Source organism: Camelina sativa, chromosome 11 (genome assembly GCF_030686135.1).
Source record: "Camelina sativa cultivar CO46 ecotype springtype chromosome 11, ASM3068613v1".
Taxonomy (NCBI): domain Eukaryota; kingdom Viridiplantae; phylum Streptophyta; class Magnoliopsida; order Brassicales; family Brassicaceae; genus Camelina; species Camelina sativa.
The window spans coordinates 48,792,366-48,809,876 of record NC_141890.1 but is presented as its reverse complement, the minus strand read 5'-3'; the positions used below and the strand labels follow the sequence as shown (position 1 = coordinate 48,809,876).

The following is a 17,511-nucleotide window of genomic DNA, read 5'->3' as shown; positions in this document are numbered from 1 at the left end:
TTTTCACACACTCTTCAATCGTTGACTTGTTTGTTATCTTATCTTATTTGACTTCAAAACTGGACTCATTCATTCTTCAGCTCATATGTCAGTTATATTTTCGGTGCAGTGTCGTCGTCTCTGTGAGTGAGACTTGAGGAACATCGAATCTTGAAAGTGTTCAAACTCTATTCATGTAAGCTTTTCACTTTTTATCTTCTTATGATTTTCCCATTGAATCTCTCGAGATTGATTTTTGTTTTTTTCTTTCTTTCATGCCTTATCGTAGTTAACTAATATTCTCATAAAACTTATTTTTTTTGGGTGTCTGATGTCAAAATCCTCTCTGCTGGCATAAAGGAGTTCAACTAGTCGACGACGACTCTTCCTTCTCTGCTTGCTTGGTTGGGATTAAACAGAGTATAGAAAGACTTTGTCAAAGAGGAAAAAGAAAAGACTTTTCATATTTGGGCCTCCAAATGGGTCCACTCGGTCCATAACAAGACAAAATGGGGCATAGCCCATCGTATCTTTTATCCAATTGCGCGAAAATTCGATTATATTAAAAAAATTAACAAGATAAATTAAAGGAATTAAAAGCATAAACATAAATTTAAATATGTGAACAATCTTTTTTTTTTTTTCCTCGTCTGTAAAAAGATAGACAAAGAGAAACTTCTCTGGTCCTTTTTTAAAAATCTCAGTTGTGTGTGTTTGATTGGAGCAAGACCGGTAAGTTACACAACAAACACACAAGAGCTACTACACAGACAGACAAAGACACACAAATCTCATACCGGTGATTTGGAATTCATACTCATTGAGGCGAAGCTTCAGGTTGGTGATGTGGATTAGATATAAGCTCAGGTGCTACAGCAAAGTGTAATCCTCCTCTTCGTTGTCCTCCACTGCCCCCGCCGCTATGTAACATAAACGCTACTTCTGCAGCAGCCAGAGCAGCCGCTTCCTGATTTTCGCAACAAACAAAAAAACCAAACACACAAGAAAATCATTTACAAACATGACTTTTTAAGATACTACTACACATGTGTTTGTGTTTTTTTTTCACAAAGATTTTATATACCTGTCTTTGTCTGCGACGTTGTAATATACTGATAGCCCAAGCCATGATGTAACACGGGAGGAGAAAACCGGCGGCACGAAGCATGAAAAGCTGACGAAAACCAAAACAAAAAAATGTGTTATCACAAGAAAGCTAAAAAAGGTAACAGCACTGCGAGTAAGAGAGGGTTTACGTACAAAGAAGAAAGCTGACGGGTCATCTTCTTCATCGTCTGAGTTGTTGTTTGATAGGTTCAGAGCATGTCGTAACAGTAAAAGCGCCATTAACTGCCATTTTTAACTGCCAGTAAGTTTCTATTTCAAAGTAAGAAATTAATGAATAAAGATAAATGTGGTGGACTTACTATAAGAGCAGCAGAGCGACAAAACGCAGCTCCGCTTGAGTTAGAATCAGCGTATTCATCATAGTCCGCGTCAAAGAAATGGCGTTCTGCAGCTGCCATTGCAAAAATGCGCGGGTCGTTCAAATCTAATGGAACACCATTGGCCCAATCTTCACTGCATAACACAGACACAACAAAACACAGTAGCATGAGTAATGTGCTTCATTGAATATGATGAGATATAGCTATAGTCCAGCTACATAGGTTCAGGAAAAAACTTTACCCGATATCAATAACGGTATCATCAGCAGGAGGAGGCGGTGGAGCAGTGTATCCAGGTTGATAAGACTGTTTCCAACGAGAAGAAGAAAAACAGTTATAAACTTGGATTCAGGCAAACAAACTAATATATCCAAATACATTAGCAAATTAGTAAACTTGTAACCAAAAGATTGATGTTAGTGATTTTGAATTTACCTTATGGCATATTTCACATGTTATGTCGCCTTTCTCATTACACCAACGTTGAACACACTTCCGATGTGCATACTATACCACACACAAGAAAAACAAATTCATGAGAAGTTATTTTTAAAAGGGGAATATACCAACAAAAACAAAGAGATATGAGATTCACCTTCAAACTGCCACTACAAGAACAAGGTGACTCGAGGTTCTTAACGGAATCTTCCTCTTGGCAAATACGACATTCAACAGATTGGATAAGCGGCTCCTCTTCCTCGTCCACATCGTGCTGTTCCGTTGCTTCTTCTTCCTTGGTCTTAAGATCCATAGCAGTAGACAGGCTTGTGCTGCCTTGAGCTCTAGAACTCTCTCCAGAAGATTCAATTGTTTCATTGGAGGATCCTCTCTCTGAATTTAATGTTTCAGGTGTTACGAGACGGTCGGTACATGAACTCAGATGATCAGCCATCTCTTCTCTCACACTTCTTAGCCTCAATGCGTAAAAAAAAACGTTGACCTGTTCAAAAAAAACCAAGAAAAACTCCAACATCCAAACGAAGATTCTCATAAATCATCGAAGCGAAATGACCACAAATGTTTTGTTTTCAAGAAAAATAAAACCATTCCTCTGAAAACAAACATCGCAAAATCAGCTCAGAGAAACAAATTCAATGGAAAAGATTAGGATCTGAGTTACAAAGTCTTGGTCTCAAATTTTCCACACACAAAAACCTAATGGGAAAGCCCCAAACTTGAGAAACCAATCTAAACCATGAAAACGAAAGAGAGAGATACCATTCGATTCGATCACAATCTACTAGGAATCGAAACCCTAAAATCACAGAAATCGAAATTCCCCATTCCCAGAATCAAACAACCATTAACCCTAAGAAACAAAAAAAAAAAGACGAAGATAAAAAGAATATGATTTACCTGTAGAAGAAAGCAATATTCAGAATCGCAGGAAATTGAGGGAAAGAAGCACTCTTTCGATTTCTCTTCAAGGGGGGCAGAGCTCTCTCAATCAGACAAATGTGTTTTTCTTGTTTGGTGTTCGGTCTGAATTTTTTTTTCGGATAAAGTAATTAAAAATCTAGAAGCGCGTGTATATACTACAAAAATACATCTATACATAGTACACATATACAAAACAAAATACACAAACCGGAGCTATGGAGGTTGACGGTTTGACACGGTAACGTGATTATCAGATTTTCCCAATTTTCTTTTATGTTTTTTTTTTTAAAAAACTTTGTATCTGTCTTCTTGGTTAGATTTTTAGATAATACAACCATATCTTTTACCTAAATACAAGAAAAGAGTTTTAGTATTTTTAGAAATTTAAAGATTGAGGTGTTTGACTGTTGATGCACCATTATATGATTTATTTTTACTTCGAGAAGTTATTCGTCTTTTTTTCCACTTTTCACACAAAGCAATAATAATAAATTTCGAATATTGTCAGATTTTGAAAAACTAAGAAGTTTCATTATCAAGAGATGTAGTTTGACTTTGACATTTTCCACTTTGGCAAAAATTGAGATTGAACCAAAAAGAAGTGAGGACGTCCAAAGTCTCCCAAGGTATCTCCATCCGACAAGATGAACACTTCAAAACGTTCTCTTTATAATAAAGTCTTTTTCGATTCCAAAATTATTCTTGTCGTATATTTTTAATGTTTATATAAACCAGAACATTTTAAATAGAATCCAATAAGTAATTTATGATGGAAGTGGTTGAAAGATTTAATTCGTAAATTATGTCATGTTTACTTGGTCCACTGATCATAATCCAAATTTTATCAAACAGAAACCAACTGTAAACAACTTTTGTTTCAAAAAAAAATAAAAATTAAGAGACGTAAAAGAACAAAATAAAATACTAAAGATAATAGTAAAAAATTACAAGTTACAACAGTGAAAATTCTGGGTTTTTATTTTTTAATGTATAAGAAGATTCCAAAAATTGACGTAAAAAAGAAAAAGAAGATGCCAAAAATCCAATAGAACTGAACCGGTTCGGTTCAATCAGAAACCGAAACAATATATATATATATATTGATACCGCTTAGCCGATTTTGAGTAGGAGTCACTCACCCTAATCCCTTAAAAGCCTTAAACCCTAGAAATCGTAGAAAAGAGAAAGGGGAACCAAAAAAAAAAAAGGCGGAAGCTTTTACACAATGGCTGAGAAACAAGAGATCATCGATTCAGTGCCGGCTCAAGTGAACCCAGACACGAAAGTGGATATGGAAGTCGAAGCAGCGGCCCCAAAAACCGAGACGGTCGATGGGAAACGTGAGAGAGAGGAGACAGGGGAGGACGAGAACGGAGGTGAATCGAAGAAGCAGAAGGTTGGAGATGAAGAGAAGTCAGGTCCGGTCAAACTGGGTCCGAAGGAGTTTGTTACCTCTGTGGCGATGTTCGATTACTTTGTCAAGTTTATGCAGTTTTGGCCAACTGATCTCGATGTCAATAAGGTAATACACTTCTTCTTCTTCTTTGTCTTTTGCCTTTTTTTAATTGCAAAAGTTTCAATTTTTAACAAAAGATCATTCATGTGTTTTGAGTCTTAACTTTAGAGGTAGATTTGGTCACCATTGTTTTGAAGCGAACAAGAAGCTCTGATTGGGGATATTAATTTTCTGATGTGTTTATCAATGAATATGTTCTGTAGTTGAAAACTTTGGGATTGGTTTTGGTTTGTAGCTGTTATTTTGGCTATGATTACTGCTCAGTTCTTTGCTAGTGTATTGTGTCTCTGGATTGAGTTTGTTTGGAGTTAGATATTTCCTTTTTGGTTTTATTGATTGTATAGAATGATTGTGAATATTTGATTGTGCAATGTGTTTAAGAGGATAAATTGAGGTATATGTACAACATCATGTTTGATTGTAAAGTTTAGACATCTTAGTGATTAGGTTCTTTGGCAGCTATTGCCACTCAAAAGTTCTTGGCAAATGTTTTGTGTTTTTTCATTGATTATATGATTGTGGACTTGTGTTTGAATTAGAAACTTTTGTGTTGTCTTATTGGTTAAAAGAATGGGATGACGTCAAATTTTTGGGGGCAGAGAGTTGGCGTCAACTCAAGCATATATAACAGATAAAAACATTGCATACTCATGTAATATTACAGTTTTGCAGTTTCTTTTAAGATTCTAACTCGTTGTACTGAATTTTCGATATTTGTAAATTTTCAGTATGAGTACATGGTGCTGCTAGATCTGATCAAGAAGGGTCATTCTGAGCCTGAAAAGAAGATTGGAGGAGGAATCAAAACCTTCCAAGTCAGAACCCACCCGATGTGGAAAAGCCGATGCTTCTTTCTGGTTAGGGAAGACGATACTGCAGACGATTTCAGCTTCAGGAAGTGTGTTGATCAAATCCTCCCATTGCCTGAAAACATGAAGACTCCTGGAGCTAACGGCAATGGACATGGCGGTGGTGGTCGTGGCGGAGGTGGTGGAAGAAGAGGCGGCCGTGGTGGTGGTAGAGGCGGAAGATTCAGAAGATAAATTTGCTTGATCTTTGATGCCGCCTTGTTTCAGAAGAAAATTTTGAAATTTTCAGATTTAGTTAAAAACATGGAAGTTATGATCTTGTCGAATGCTATTGTATTTTGTTCGAAAAAAATTGTCAGTTATGACTTATTATTATTGCTTAAGAAGAAGATGACGAACCTTGTCTCTATCTTCACAACATCAGAAGAAAACACAAGACGCTTCAGTAGATGAGTTCATAAACAAAAAAAACAAAAAAAAAACAAGACGCTTAAAGTCTGGTGTGTTTTCGAAACGTCTTAGACAACCGAAGAAGAACTCAAACTAATCAGAAACCGAAACCGTGTATCAAACCAATCCCATAGTACTAGACTAAAGTTTGATGTCTATAAATTTGAAACCAAAAAATTCCAAAAACCAAAACTCGAATCAAAGTCCAGAATTCCTGATTAAACACCTTCAGTTGATAGCGTAGTTAATAATAAGCATTGGGGGTGGTCTGGATAATCGTCTCTCATTCAACCTTTCACAGCTACATCATTGATCCAGACTTGCATATTCTTCTACTCTGTTACTTGGAGAAAGTTATATTTCATTGTCTTGCAATCAGTGCATATGATTGATTGGTTTTTGTTACTCGCTTCTTTTATAAACTTCAAATCATATACTTAGAAGTATATATGTTAATTTGGGAAAACAAGATAGAATTTTCAATTTGTTTGGCATCTAACAACAGAGACTGTTCACAGGAAAAAAAAAAAAAAAAAAAAAAAACAGAGAGTAACGAGTGAAATAACTAATGTTTACGAGCCCTCCTAAGAGAAAGTCAAGGCTGAAAGCCTTAAACTAAAGCTGTCTAAATGAGTTAGGTCTTAAGCCTCTTACAATATAACTTTCGACGATGAACTACAAACAAATCTTGTATTACCTTCTTCTGCAGACTTCTTATCTTAACGTACAACTACAACGGTTCACATAATTTAAATTCGTATATGGATGTTATATGGTTGTGATTTTTTAAAATAAATCTGTCAAAAAAACTGAATCGAAAATGTTTAAATCCTTGTTGCATTTGTCTTCCTACTTAAACACAAAGATTCATATTACTAAATCTTCGGTAAAATATACCTTCTAACAAAAGAAGGGTTCTTTAACCAAAAAACGATTAGAAAAAATAAAATTAAAGATGGTATATTTCTCTCTAACCCAAAAGTGTGGATCGTTTTCAAATGAGGAATATTAATTCTCCAACCAGCCAATAAAGAATATGCACGTAACAAGACAGCTCTCGTGTGAGCTGCACCAAAGCCATCCCCTCGATGCTGACATTTACCTACCCAAAAGTTCGTAAACAGTTTACATTAGTTTATATTTGTTCCAATTCAAACGAACAAATAGAGTTGATCACTGTTTAAGATATGTTATAACCAATCTAATACCATATAATAAAGCGTGTTTATAGACCTTGACTAGTTGACTACATGCTCTTAATTAGGAACACTTCGTTCTTTCGTATATTAGGCCTTTCATCCAAGTACTTGTGAATTTTTTGTTCAACGGAAGTTTAGTGAAAGTCTTAATACAAATATATATATATAAAAAATGATATTCTTACAAAGATTGGAATAATTTTAACAAAAGTTTAAAGAAAATAACTAAAAGATTATATGCTATATGGGTTTTGTGGAAGAAAAGTAAAATATCAGAGGCCACATAAACTTGTGGTTGAGAATGAAACGAAAATGCTGACATGGCATCTACTTCACTTTTTAAAACGTATCAAAATCCCAAATCTCACGATTTCCAAACCAAAAAAATTCCAATCTAAACCCATACCTCAAAAAAAAAAAAAAAAGCGCTTCGAAGAGAAACCTACGAGAAAAAAAGAAGAAGAAATAATGCTGGGAAGTAAAGATCCCGCGATTAAGCTCTTCGGTATGAATATCCCTTTTCCGACGGTTTTAGAGGTAGCTGCTGAAGAAGCAAAGGTACTAGATCTATAGCTAATTATTCTTTTGTTACATACAACTTTCGAGTATATTAGTTTTGGTGTATAATTGGACCTATATGTGTCAGTTAGTATCTGATAACTTAAGTTAAACTCAAAAATGTTTTCTTTTTTTAACTTTTATGTTTTGTCCATAAAAGGCAAAGCTCAAAGGTTGTTGTGTATTCCATTTTAATCAGAGTTTTTGATGAATTGTTAAAAGTTTATAGATTTCTTACACTAAAAAAAACCTCTGCGTTGTTCTCTCTGTTCTGAGAGTTTTTGTGAACCAGAGGCTGCTGTTTAGTTTGATGACTTTTCATGAAACGAAAAAGCAAATTCGTTTTCTCCTTAAAAGTAATCCTATTTTAGTTAGAAAACATTGCTTTTTCCGTTTATTTTTTTGTTTGACAATTAAAAAAAAAAAAAAAAAACGGAAAAAGCAATGTTTTCTAACTAAAATAAGATTACTTTTAAGGAGAAAACGAATTTGCTTTTTCCGTTTATTCAAATCAATAAAGGTGAGAGAATTTTAGGTTTTTTTTTTGGTAAAGCGTGTTCTTTAAAAGACTTTTTCCTCTACCATAATTTCTCTAGAACCTTCTTCTTGAGAATCATACTCATACTAATAAATAATAATATACACTTTTAAATTTCATTACTTTCTAAAATCCTTATATTATAATATTTTAACATGATTATCCTTTTTTATTATTTCTTGCATCAGAACCAAAACGAGGCATTCACCGATCAATCGGAGAAAGACAAAACCCTAAAAAAACCGACCAAGATTCTTCCATGTCCGAGATGCAATAGCATGGAAACAAAGTTCTGTTATTACAACAACTACAACGTAAACCAACCCCGCCATTTCTGTAAAGCTTGTCAGAGATATTGGACCGCAGGTGGGACCATGAGAAGTGTTCCAATCGGAGCCGGACGACGTAAGAGCAAGAACAACTCAACGTCATCACCTTCACATTACCACCACGTGACCATCTCAGAAACAAACGGTCCAGTCCTTAGTTTCAGCCTCGGAGACGATCAAAAGGTCTCGAATCATATGTTCGGGAGTCCAAAGCTAGTGTCTAGGATACAGAACAGTGACGAGTGCTCTAATAACAGCACTTCGAACGGTTTGGATCATTGCTTTCCGGGAGTTTCGTGGCCTTACGCGTGGAACCCCGATTTTTACCCGGTTTACCCTTATTGGAACATTCCAACATTGTCATCTCCGGTTAATTCTAGTCCTAACTCTACACTTGGTAAGCATTCGAGAGACGAAGACGAGACGATGAAGCCAAAGCAGAAGAATGGGTCTGTGTTGGTTCCTAAGACTTTGAGAATTGATGATCCTAATGAAGCCGCAAAGAGTTCTATATGGACAACACTTGGAATCAAGAATGACGTTCTGTTCAAAGGGTTTGATTCGAAGAAAGAGGTTAAGAATATTAGCAAAGAAGAAACAGAGACTTCTCTTGTTCTTTGTGCAAACCCAGCTGCGTTATCAAGATCACTCAATTTCCATGAACAGATGTGATTGTATATGGACAACATATGATATATACATATACGTATATGTCATGTATGAGTAGATGTGGTTAGATCTGTCTTTTTCCTTCTTTCCTCGTGGCTTACACGAGGCTTTATAGCTTTTGTACCATACACTTTTTTAGCCTTTTAAGTTTGATTTTTGTTATAAGATTACATAACGCTTTGACAAAAAAAAAAAAAAAGATTACATAACGATGAAGAAAAAAGTTCGTTTTGACCGTTATTTTGCATTCAAATTGATAGTATATATGGTCTATTAGAGCTAACAGTAAACATATAAAAGAACTGTTGTAAGTAACATATGAGATAGACAAACTTATTTACTTTACATATATTGATATATATATATATATATAAGTGGATAAGTAAAGTAAGATAAGATAATAATTCAGAAAAGTATCCTTTTTCTTGAATTTGACCTCTTGTATCGTGTGCGCTGGCGCGGGTGGGCACGATAAAACAGCACAAAACATACCGTTGAATATGGGAAATGGAAACAAAGCAAACAATTCACGCCAGGGTTTTTTAAATTGTCATTAACGTGTAATTTTTTTGGTAAAGTACGTAAATATTTTTGAATAAGAAATCTCCGAGATTGATTAAGAAATTTAGCTTCTCGATGATTTGTTGACCAACCATATCAAATTAATGTACTTTATCAAAAATACTCTTCTCTAATCGACACATGATATAAAAGAAAAAAGAAAAAGCTGAAAAATATCTAGTATATTTTTTATTTGGACGTGTCTTTTTTTGTTAGAAGAAAAATATCTTATTTAATTATTATTGGCTTCAAAATATATAATTTTTAAATTGTTGTCGGATTCTAATTCACTGTTTAACAGTTTTCAACGGACGTTACAGATCATCATCAAACATGCGTTAAAATCAAATCACACATGTTTATAAAGATATATACAAAAACATTTAACATAAACAAGTAATATGTAGCCGTAGTATAGTGGTTAGAAGTGAGTTGGTTTTGTTTCTTAACAACGATCCGAACCCCCCTCCCCCCACAATACTTTTTATTTTACTTTTTTATATTTCTTTTTTTTCGTACTTATGAAACACGATCAGTCAAAACTCAAAAGAATTGTTGAAGAAAAGTGTTTGACTGTTTGGATTCTTAAAAGTCTTTCTATCAATACTCGCTAACAACTATCTGTTCTGTTTTGAGATTTTCCAAAACAAATCCGACGAATCAAATCTGATTTTTTAATTTTTTCATCTCCAGGATCTGAAGAGTCATACAAACTCTCCCCAATGATTATTCTCACCGTTGTTTCTAGTAGATATATCGACGGTTGGCTAAGAGAAGAAGAAACCGATGTCGTTTATTAGATCAGGAAAACCAGTTGTAATGGATGGATTTGAAAACTTTGGTTTTAGTCGGCCACACCAATGGAGGTTAGGGTTGCGATTAGTGAAGAAAATGAAAAAAAAAAAGAAAAAAAACATCAAAAATGTAAAATGGTGAACTTGAACTTGCATGTGTCCAAGTGTTCAATAAATCAAATGGTACCAGTAGACCACATAAATATAAAAATATTATATATCTATGTAAACACGTGTGATTTGATTTTAATGACTGTTTGATGATCAGTAATATCCGTTAAAAACTGTTAAACCACATATTAGAATCTGGCAACAATTTAAAGATTAAATATTTTTAAGCCAACGATAATTAAATGAAATATTTTTCTTTTAATAAAAAAATAAAATATTAAATGTTCGAATAAAAAATAGATAAGATATTTTTCGAATTTAACATGATACGAGATTTTATAGATTAGAACAAGGAATAGTAAACATCAACAATAAAAAAGAAAAAGAAAAGGACCGTCCCTTCCTACGTCGAGACGGTCAGAATATAATCATTTGGTTCCTTGGTTTTATATCCTTTTTGAATTACTTCTTACGCTGAAAAAGATGTATCACATTTGTGTTCCCAAATTTTATTTAATCTTCTGAGCGTTGGTCTGTGTGTCTGATAGCAACTTAGATATTTTTGGACAGCTCAACTAATATTAGCCACAAATGTGATTTATCCTAAACCATTTGTTTAATTCCTTTTATTTTTATACTCCATTCTTAATAATGTGGGACAGACTATTTTCTTTCTTAACGCTGAAAGTAAAAGCACGACACGTTGCTGTTTTGCCTTTATACTATTGTGATATAGACAGTATTTTCTTTCCGACCCAAAAGTATTAAAATTTCATAAGTCTGGAGCTTCTCAGTAGATGACCATCATGCATTCTTTCTCTTTAAAAAAGTAATAATTCAATACTTAGTGTATATATAGTATACACAGATGACAGAACAAGAGTGTTTTCTAGTCCAACATACTAGCTTCGTGATCTAAAAGTTGATGGATGGAAGATCATACGTTAAATGACTTCCAAATAGTTATTTCTACATATATAACTTACAATATATATTCATTTTGAAAATAGTCTTATTTATTATAGTCTATATATAACTTATAGACTCATTTTCAGATTTGTATTTTAGTAGTACCCAACTATCTAGTACTAGTCCTTGTGGAGTAATAGTGCTTAATGGTAATGGGAAAGTGGCTTTAGCTTCTATGCTCTTTTATTCGTCCGCTCGTAAAAGAAGGATGGTTGTAGAATTAGATATCAAACTAACTTGCTTTATTGATTAACCATAATGTGGTATCTATACATGAGGAACTCAATACATGATAAGTTCAATATGCTAATATATCGGAACCTAAACCTTATCACACTAGGACGATAAGTACAACACAAATATATCGACACTATCCGTAATACTCCCCCTTAGGTTGGAGAGTGAGGGTCTTGAACACCCAACCTGGACATGATGTAGAGAAACTGTGGACGACCGAGAGCTTTCATTAAAATGTCAGCAAGCTGTTCACGGGACGCAACATGCTGTGTAACAAGAACACCATCACGGATAGCATCACAGACGGCATGACAGTCATTTTCGATATGCTTTGTACGCTCATGGAACACGGGATTTTGTGCGATATGGAGAGCAGCATTATTGTCACAAAACAATCGAGCAAGCTGAGACTGTTTGATACCTAACTCTTTTAACAACTTACGAAGCCATTGAATCTCACGAAGAGCGACGGACATGGCACGATACTCTGCTTCAGCGGAAGAATGAGAGATAGTCTTCTGTTTCTTGGTTTTCCAAGCTATCGGGGAACCACCAAGAAGCACAACAAACGCACTAATGGACCGATGAGTGATGGGACAAGACGACCAGTCCGAGTCGCAATACACTGTAAGAGCCTATTTCAGCCCATACAATGACTTCTTTAGACGACAAACCTTGCCAGGATGAGAATGTCGGAAACATGGCGGTAACTTCATATAAACCTCCTCCTCAAGATCACCATGAAGGAAGGCGTTATTAACGTCTATCTGAAACACCTCCTAATTATTTGCAGCAACAAGCCGGAGAAGGGTACGTACAATGGTCATTTTCACAACAGGAGCAAACGTTTCATGGTAGTCTTTCCCTTCAACCTGTTTATTCCCGCATACAACAAGACGAGCCTTGTAACGTTCGAGAGAACCATCAGCCCGATACTTAGTCTTGTACACCCATTGAGAGTCAATTGCAACCTTAGCAGGGGGAAGATCCGTGACATCCCATGTCTTCTTGAATTCAAGAGCATCCACCTCTGTAATCATTGCATCGTTCCATATTTTAATATGTACCGCTTCTTTGAAATTGCGAGGTTCAAGAGCAGAGGATATGGCAGCCAAATAAGCAAGATGACCTGCGGAAAAGGAAGCATCTGGTATATAATCCGTCAGAGGGGACAAAGAATTACCGTGGACCGAAAATGAGGACTGAGAAACAGAGGACGAAAGAGCGTGATGGGTGTCGAGATCACCAGTAGTGTTATACAACACATAATCCTTGAGACGGACTGACTGTCGAACTTGACGCTTGCCAGGACGAGGCGGTGGCAAAACATAGGCACCAGGAGCGGACGACTCCGGAACCGGAACCATCGGTGTGGGGCCAACACAAGATCCCAGAGCAGACGACTCCGGAACTGCCGATGGTGGAACCGAGGCACCAGGTGAAACAGAAGGAACGACAGGCTCCACAACCGGCTTGCTTGGTGAAGAAGCAACCGGCACATTCGATGGAAAAACAGAGGAGACACTATGATCTTCACACGCAACAGGAGTAGGAGTCACAACACTCCCCCTGTCTGGTACAACCATAGGGAGACACCAATCAGAATCAGTCACGAGAGGAGCGGAAAGAGCCAGAGAAGAAGACACTTTGGCAATTTTCTCCACAAAAGGAAACACATCCTTTCAAAAAATCACATCACGTGAAATTAGAAACTTGTTTTCCTCCATATCAAAAACCTTCCAACCTTTTTGGCCAAAAGGATAACCAACAAACACACAAAGACGACTTCGAGATCCAAACTTGTCCTTGTAACGAGATAACCGATGTGTATAGCAAGCCGAACCAAATACACGCAACTGATCATAAGCAGGTTTGATGCCATGGAGTACTTCGTATGGTGAACAATTGTTATGGAGAGGCGTGGGAGTGCGATTAATCAAATATGCAGTTGCCTGAAATAACAACGCGCAGGCAACATTAAGTATGTGTCGGTGTTTTCGCTCAACTCGTCCATTTTGCTGCGGAGTGCCGACACAAAAGGTTTGATGAACAATGCCTTGCTGCCGGAAATAGGAGGAAAGACACATAAATTATGTCCCATTGTCACTACGAACTGTCTTGACTGTCTTGCCAAACTGTTTTTCGGTGTAAGCTAGAAAATTAGTAAGAACCGTACGCACTTCTGATTTCTCAAGCAATAGATATGTCCATACTGATCTTGAGAAATCGTTAACAATGGTCAAGAAATAAATTGCACTGCAAGAAGAAGAAACACGATACAGTCCCCACACATCACAATGAATTAAAGAAAAATAATATGAAGCTTTATTGATACTATCAGGAAAAACTTCTCTAGTTTGCTTAGCTCAAAAACACACGTTACTAGACAAAGAGCTATTAGAAGAACCAGAAACAGAAACCATAGGCAAAACCGAAAGCACCGAAGAAGTTGGATGACCCAAACGTTGATGCCACAAAGCTTGATCAGAAGAGACATTAACTGTGTGGATCTTTGCAGTTGCAACATCCGTCAGATAGTAAACCCCATCACGCTCTTCACCTCTTCCAATCAAAGTCCTTGAAAAACGGTCATGCAAAACACAAATAGTATTAGTAAAGGTGGCCATGCACTTAGTTTGCTTCACAATTTTAGAGACAGAGATCAAAGTGCAGTTCAAGGTTGGGACATAGAGAACATTAGTCAAGGAAATTTTCTCCGAAAGAGGAAATTCTCCCATACTTAAGGCCATTGTTTTGCTACCATCCGCAAAACCCACCAAACAAGGTGAAATAGGACCGACATTAGTCAAGAGAGTAAGGTTCCCAGTCATATGATGGAAAGCTCCTGTATCAAGGATAACATCGCCAAACTTTGGCTTACCAGATAACTTATCAGAACTATTAGTAGAGGTTCTTTCTTGAAGCAGTTGAGACAGGGCACGCAGTTGGTCTGGTGTGAATTCTGGAAGCGCTGAAGGATTGGAACTTGTTGCATGTGCCGTAGCTATCTATCCTCTGTCACGTCCAGCGCCTCGACCACGACCACCAGAGCCGCGACCGACACCATTACGATCCGTCCACCAGTTAGGGAAACCAACTAGAGACCAACCGTCCTTCTTTTCATGTCATGTACGACCACAGTGTGAGCACAACACGGGACTAGACCTGACAATAGAGGACTCCACACGATTCAAAGGTTGATTCTCAGCGGCTACGGATGGAGAAACCAACTCACGACGTGCGAGAAAACCCACAGCCTCCTGCCGTTGTTCCTGATGTCGTGAAGAAGCAAGTCTCTGTTCTTCACGTATTACTTTGGAGTAGGCAACAACGAGTGACGGGAGTGGATCCATATTAATCAGACTTGTACAAATCCAACCAAAACGTGAATCGTCGAGTCCCATAACAAATTGATGAAACTTTTCATCGTCTCGTTCTTTGACTAGTGCAGACAGGAGTGAACCATGAGGACATACTGCACTTGTTTGATAATTTTTCAGCTCATCCCAAAGATTACACAGCTTGCCATAATAGTCGATCGCCGCCTGTCCCTCTTGACGGCATGAGGCAAGCTGAGCCTTGATCTGATGAACATGAACATTGTTACTGACTGAAAACCGTTGTCGTAGTTCATCCCACAAAAGATTAGCATCGGAGATAAACGTAACAGTTGATTTCACCTTGGGCTCGATCGAGGCTCGAATCCAACCTACAATCATTGAATTCACCGTCTTCCAATTGTCGAAGTTAGGATCATCGTTTGAAGGTTTTGTGATAGACCCATCAATGAAACCAGTTTTTTCGCTTGGCCTGGAGAGCATTCAACATCTCTTCAGACCACTCATAGTAATTTTCTCTGTTCAACAGAACAGAGGAGATCATCTTACCCGGATTGTCGGAATTGGACAGAGTGTACGATGACACCGTCGTTGACGACGACGTCGAGACAAGAGCTCCGGACGAACTAGACTGCTGTTCTCTGGTGGTAGACATCGTTTTCATGGCACGCAAGAGAAGTCGAAACTATTGACACTTTTAAAACAAGAAAAAGATTTTGTTAAAAATTCAGCTCTGATACCATGTAGAATTAGATATCAAACTGATTTACCGTATTAATTAACCATAATGTGATATTTATACATGAGGAACTCAATACATAATAACGTAAATCTTATCACACTAGAACAATAAGTACAACGCAAATATATCTAACACTATCCGTAATAATGGTGCCACTCTTTTGCTCTCTTTTCACTTTTTTTAAGAAAAAAAAAATCTCAATAGCTTTTTCATGTCTTCTTTCGTGCCTTTATCTTTCCGAATCAAAAGAAAATTACACATTGCGGTTATATAAATAACTGCTAAATCTATCATCAGTCATTAGTCTATATATAAATTAAATTCATATGCATTGTCATAGTTGTGAATTATTATTTTATGCAGGATGGCTAGCTAATATATATAATACAATACTTAGTGATCACTAACCAACTAATCATTTACATAAGATAATAGTATAGTTTTTTTTGCTTAACGTGTTATATTTGAACATGAAATATGCTATAAAGAAAAAACTAAGGTGTATCAATTGCTTTTAAGAAGGAATTACTTCATTTATGGCAGAAGAGAAAAAGTTGTCTCTTTTTCTCGTTTTTTACACGGAGGACTAGTGCCTCGTCCGGTCGTCGAAGTGGATGAAGTGGATGGGTTACATACATGTGTCATACTCTTAGAGGAAGCCATTCGTGTGGAAGTCGACTCACCCAAAGTTTTCCTTTTTATTCACTTTCTATGTGAGACATTTCCTTTTGCAACGTTGTCTACTTTTCTTTCATTTTTATTTCACTTTTTAGTTTGTTTCAAGTTTATAAATTATTATCTTCGTTTTCGCATCAAGATAATAAAATTATACAGAATAAAGTTTCAAGTTTCAAGTTTCTTCGTTTTCACATCAAGATAATAAAATTATACAGAATAAAGTTTCAAGTTTCAAGTTTCTTCGTTTTCACATCAAGATAATAAAATACAGAATAAAGTTTTTTTTGACACAAATCCAAATGGCAAAGTGGTCTAACTTGCCTTCGCTACAAAAAGCTGTTTAATTCAAATTGACTGTAGAAGGCTCTAGATTAAAATTATAGTTTGAAATCCGATGACTGATGAGTTGAAATTGGTCGACGGTAAATACTGTTCATATCCGCATTTTTATTCTGACTTTACTGAGGCCCAATTTCAAGTGAATTCTCCCCAAGAACCGGATAATCGATCGGGTCGTCGCAATTCAAGAAGATAATAATATAATAACCGGATGATCAGATCTTGGTTTAACAAACTGTACCAACTACCCAATCAAGAATAGTAAAGCTATCATCAATTAATTTGGTTGGAAATTATAATAAGACCAAAAATATTATAATTAAACCAAGTTGAGCCGGAACTGGTTTAGCTAATTAAAAAATTGTTTTGTTACCTTGGAAAACAGTCTTGCCGGCGACAATAATTTTGAATTTTTGATTCTCTCGCTTAGGGCTGGACACTTGGATAACCCGTTCGGGTTCAGATAATACTCATTCGGGTTCGGTTAAACAAGTTTAGAAATATAGAACTTATTGGGTATTTTTAGATATATGAGTTCGGTTTGGGTACTATTGGGTTTGGGTCGGTTTGGGTTACAAATTTTAGAACCCGATTAGTACCCAAACTACAGGATACCCGAAAAATATAATTAAATTTATATAAATTTAGTTAAATTTTGACTTATGTGACAAAATATTTTAGATATTTTGATTATTTTTGATATTAAGGTATAAAACTAAATGAAACATTCAAAATTATAATCATAATTTTGGGGTAATTGCATTATCATTATATTTATCATTATATTAATGATAAATATTATAAATATGTTTATATGTTCGGGTTTATGGGCACCCAAACGGGTACCGGGCATTACCCGACCCTATC

At 36.1% G+C, this 17,511-nt stretch overlaps 3 protein-coding genes across 4 annotated transcripts; 2 read left to right on the top strand and 1 right to left on the bottom strand.

Moving 5' to 3' along the window:
- Positions 1-597: 597 nt before the first annotated feature.
- LOC104726844 (uncharacterized) lies at positions 598-3,122 on the bottom strand. 2 transcript variants are annotated; one of them, XM_010445792.2, is made up of 8 exons: positions 2,784-3,122; positions 2,023-2,367; positions 1,863-1,934; positions 1,669-1,733; positions 1,407-1,560; positions 1,240-1,329; positions 1,064-1,153; positions 598-946 (listed from the first exon to the last, which is right to left on the bottom strand). In XM_010445792.2, the coding sequence occupies exons 2-8, from the start codon at positions 2,317-2,319 to the stop codon at positions 797-799; spliced, it is 918 nt and encodes a 305-aa protein (XP_010444094.1). In that variant the 5' UTR covers positions 2,320-2,367; positions 2,784-3,122; the 3' UTR covers positions 598-796. The 2 variants fall into 2 exon arrangements, with proteins under 2 accessions (XP_010444094.1, XP_010444095.1); XM_010445793.2 differs by having other exon boundaries at positions 2,023-2,391; positions 2,784-2,953.
- A 793-nt stretch (positions 3,123-3,915) lies between these two features.
- LOC104726842 (protein EMBRYO DEFECTIVE 514) lies at positions 3,916-5,539 on the top strand. Its single transcript, XM_010445790.3, has 2 exons — positions 3,916-4,329; positions 5,052-5,539. Exons 1-2 carry the CDS (start codon positions 4,033-4,035, stop codon positions 5,364-5,366), a joined length of 612 nt encoding a protein of 203 aa, XP_010444092.1. The 5' UTR covers positions 3,916-4,032; the 3' UTR covers positions 5,367-5,539.
- Positions 5,540-7,152: 1,613 nt separating this feature from the next.
- LOC104726841 (cyclic dof factor 1-like) lies at positions 7,153-9,040 on the top strand. Its single transcript, XM_010445789.2, has 2 exons — positions 7,153-7,339; positions 8,066-9,040. Exons 1-2 carry the CDS (start codon positions 7,250-7,252, stop codon positions 8,876-8,878), a joined length of 903 nt encoding a protein of 300 aa, XP_010444091.1. The 5' UTR covers positions 7,153-7,249; the 3' UTR covers positions 8,879-9,040.
- Positions 9,041-17,511: the final 8,471 nt, after the last annotated feature.

Excerpts from the sequence above, each read along its gene's own strand:
- LOC104726844 (XM_010445792.2), bottom strand. The coding sequence starts at position 2,319 with ATGGCTGATCATCTGAGTTCATGTACCGACCGTCTCGTAACACCTGAA. Across the intron at positions 1,734-1,862 it reads CATGTGAAATATGCCATAAG|TCTTATCAACCTGGATACAC; the intron begins GTAAATTCAAAA and ends CGTTGGAAACAG. Across the intron at positions 1,330-1,406 it reads GTCGCTCTGCTGCTCTTATA|TTAATGGCGCTTTTACTGTT; the intron begins GTAAGTCCACCA and ends TAAAAATGGCAG.
- LOC104726842 (XM_010445790.3), top strand. The coding sequence starts at position 4,033 with ATGGCTGAGAAACAAGAGATCATCGATTCAGTGCCGGCTCAAGTGAAC. Across the intron at positions 4,330-5,051 it reads CTGATCTCGATGTCAATAAG|TATGAGTACATGGTGCTGCT; the intron begins GTAATACACTTC and ends GTAAATTTTCAG.
- LOC104726841 (XM_010445789.2), top strand. The coding sequence starts at position 7,250 with ATGCTGGGAAGTAAAGATCCCGCGATTAAGCTCTTCGGTATGAATATC. Across the intron at positions 7,340-8,065 it reads TAGCTGCTGAAGAAGCAAAG|AACCAAAACGAGGCATTCAC; the intron begins GTACTAGATCTA and ends TTCTTGCATCAG.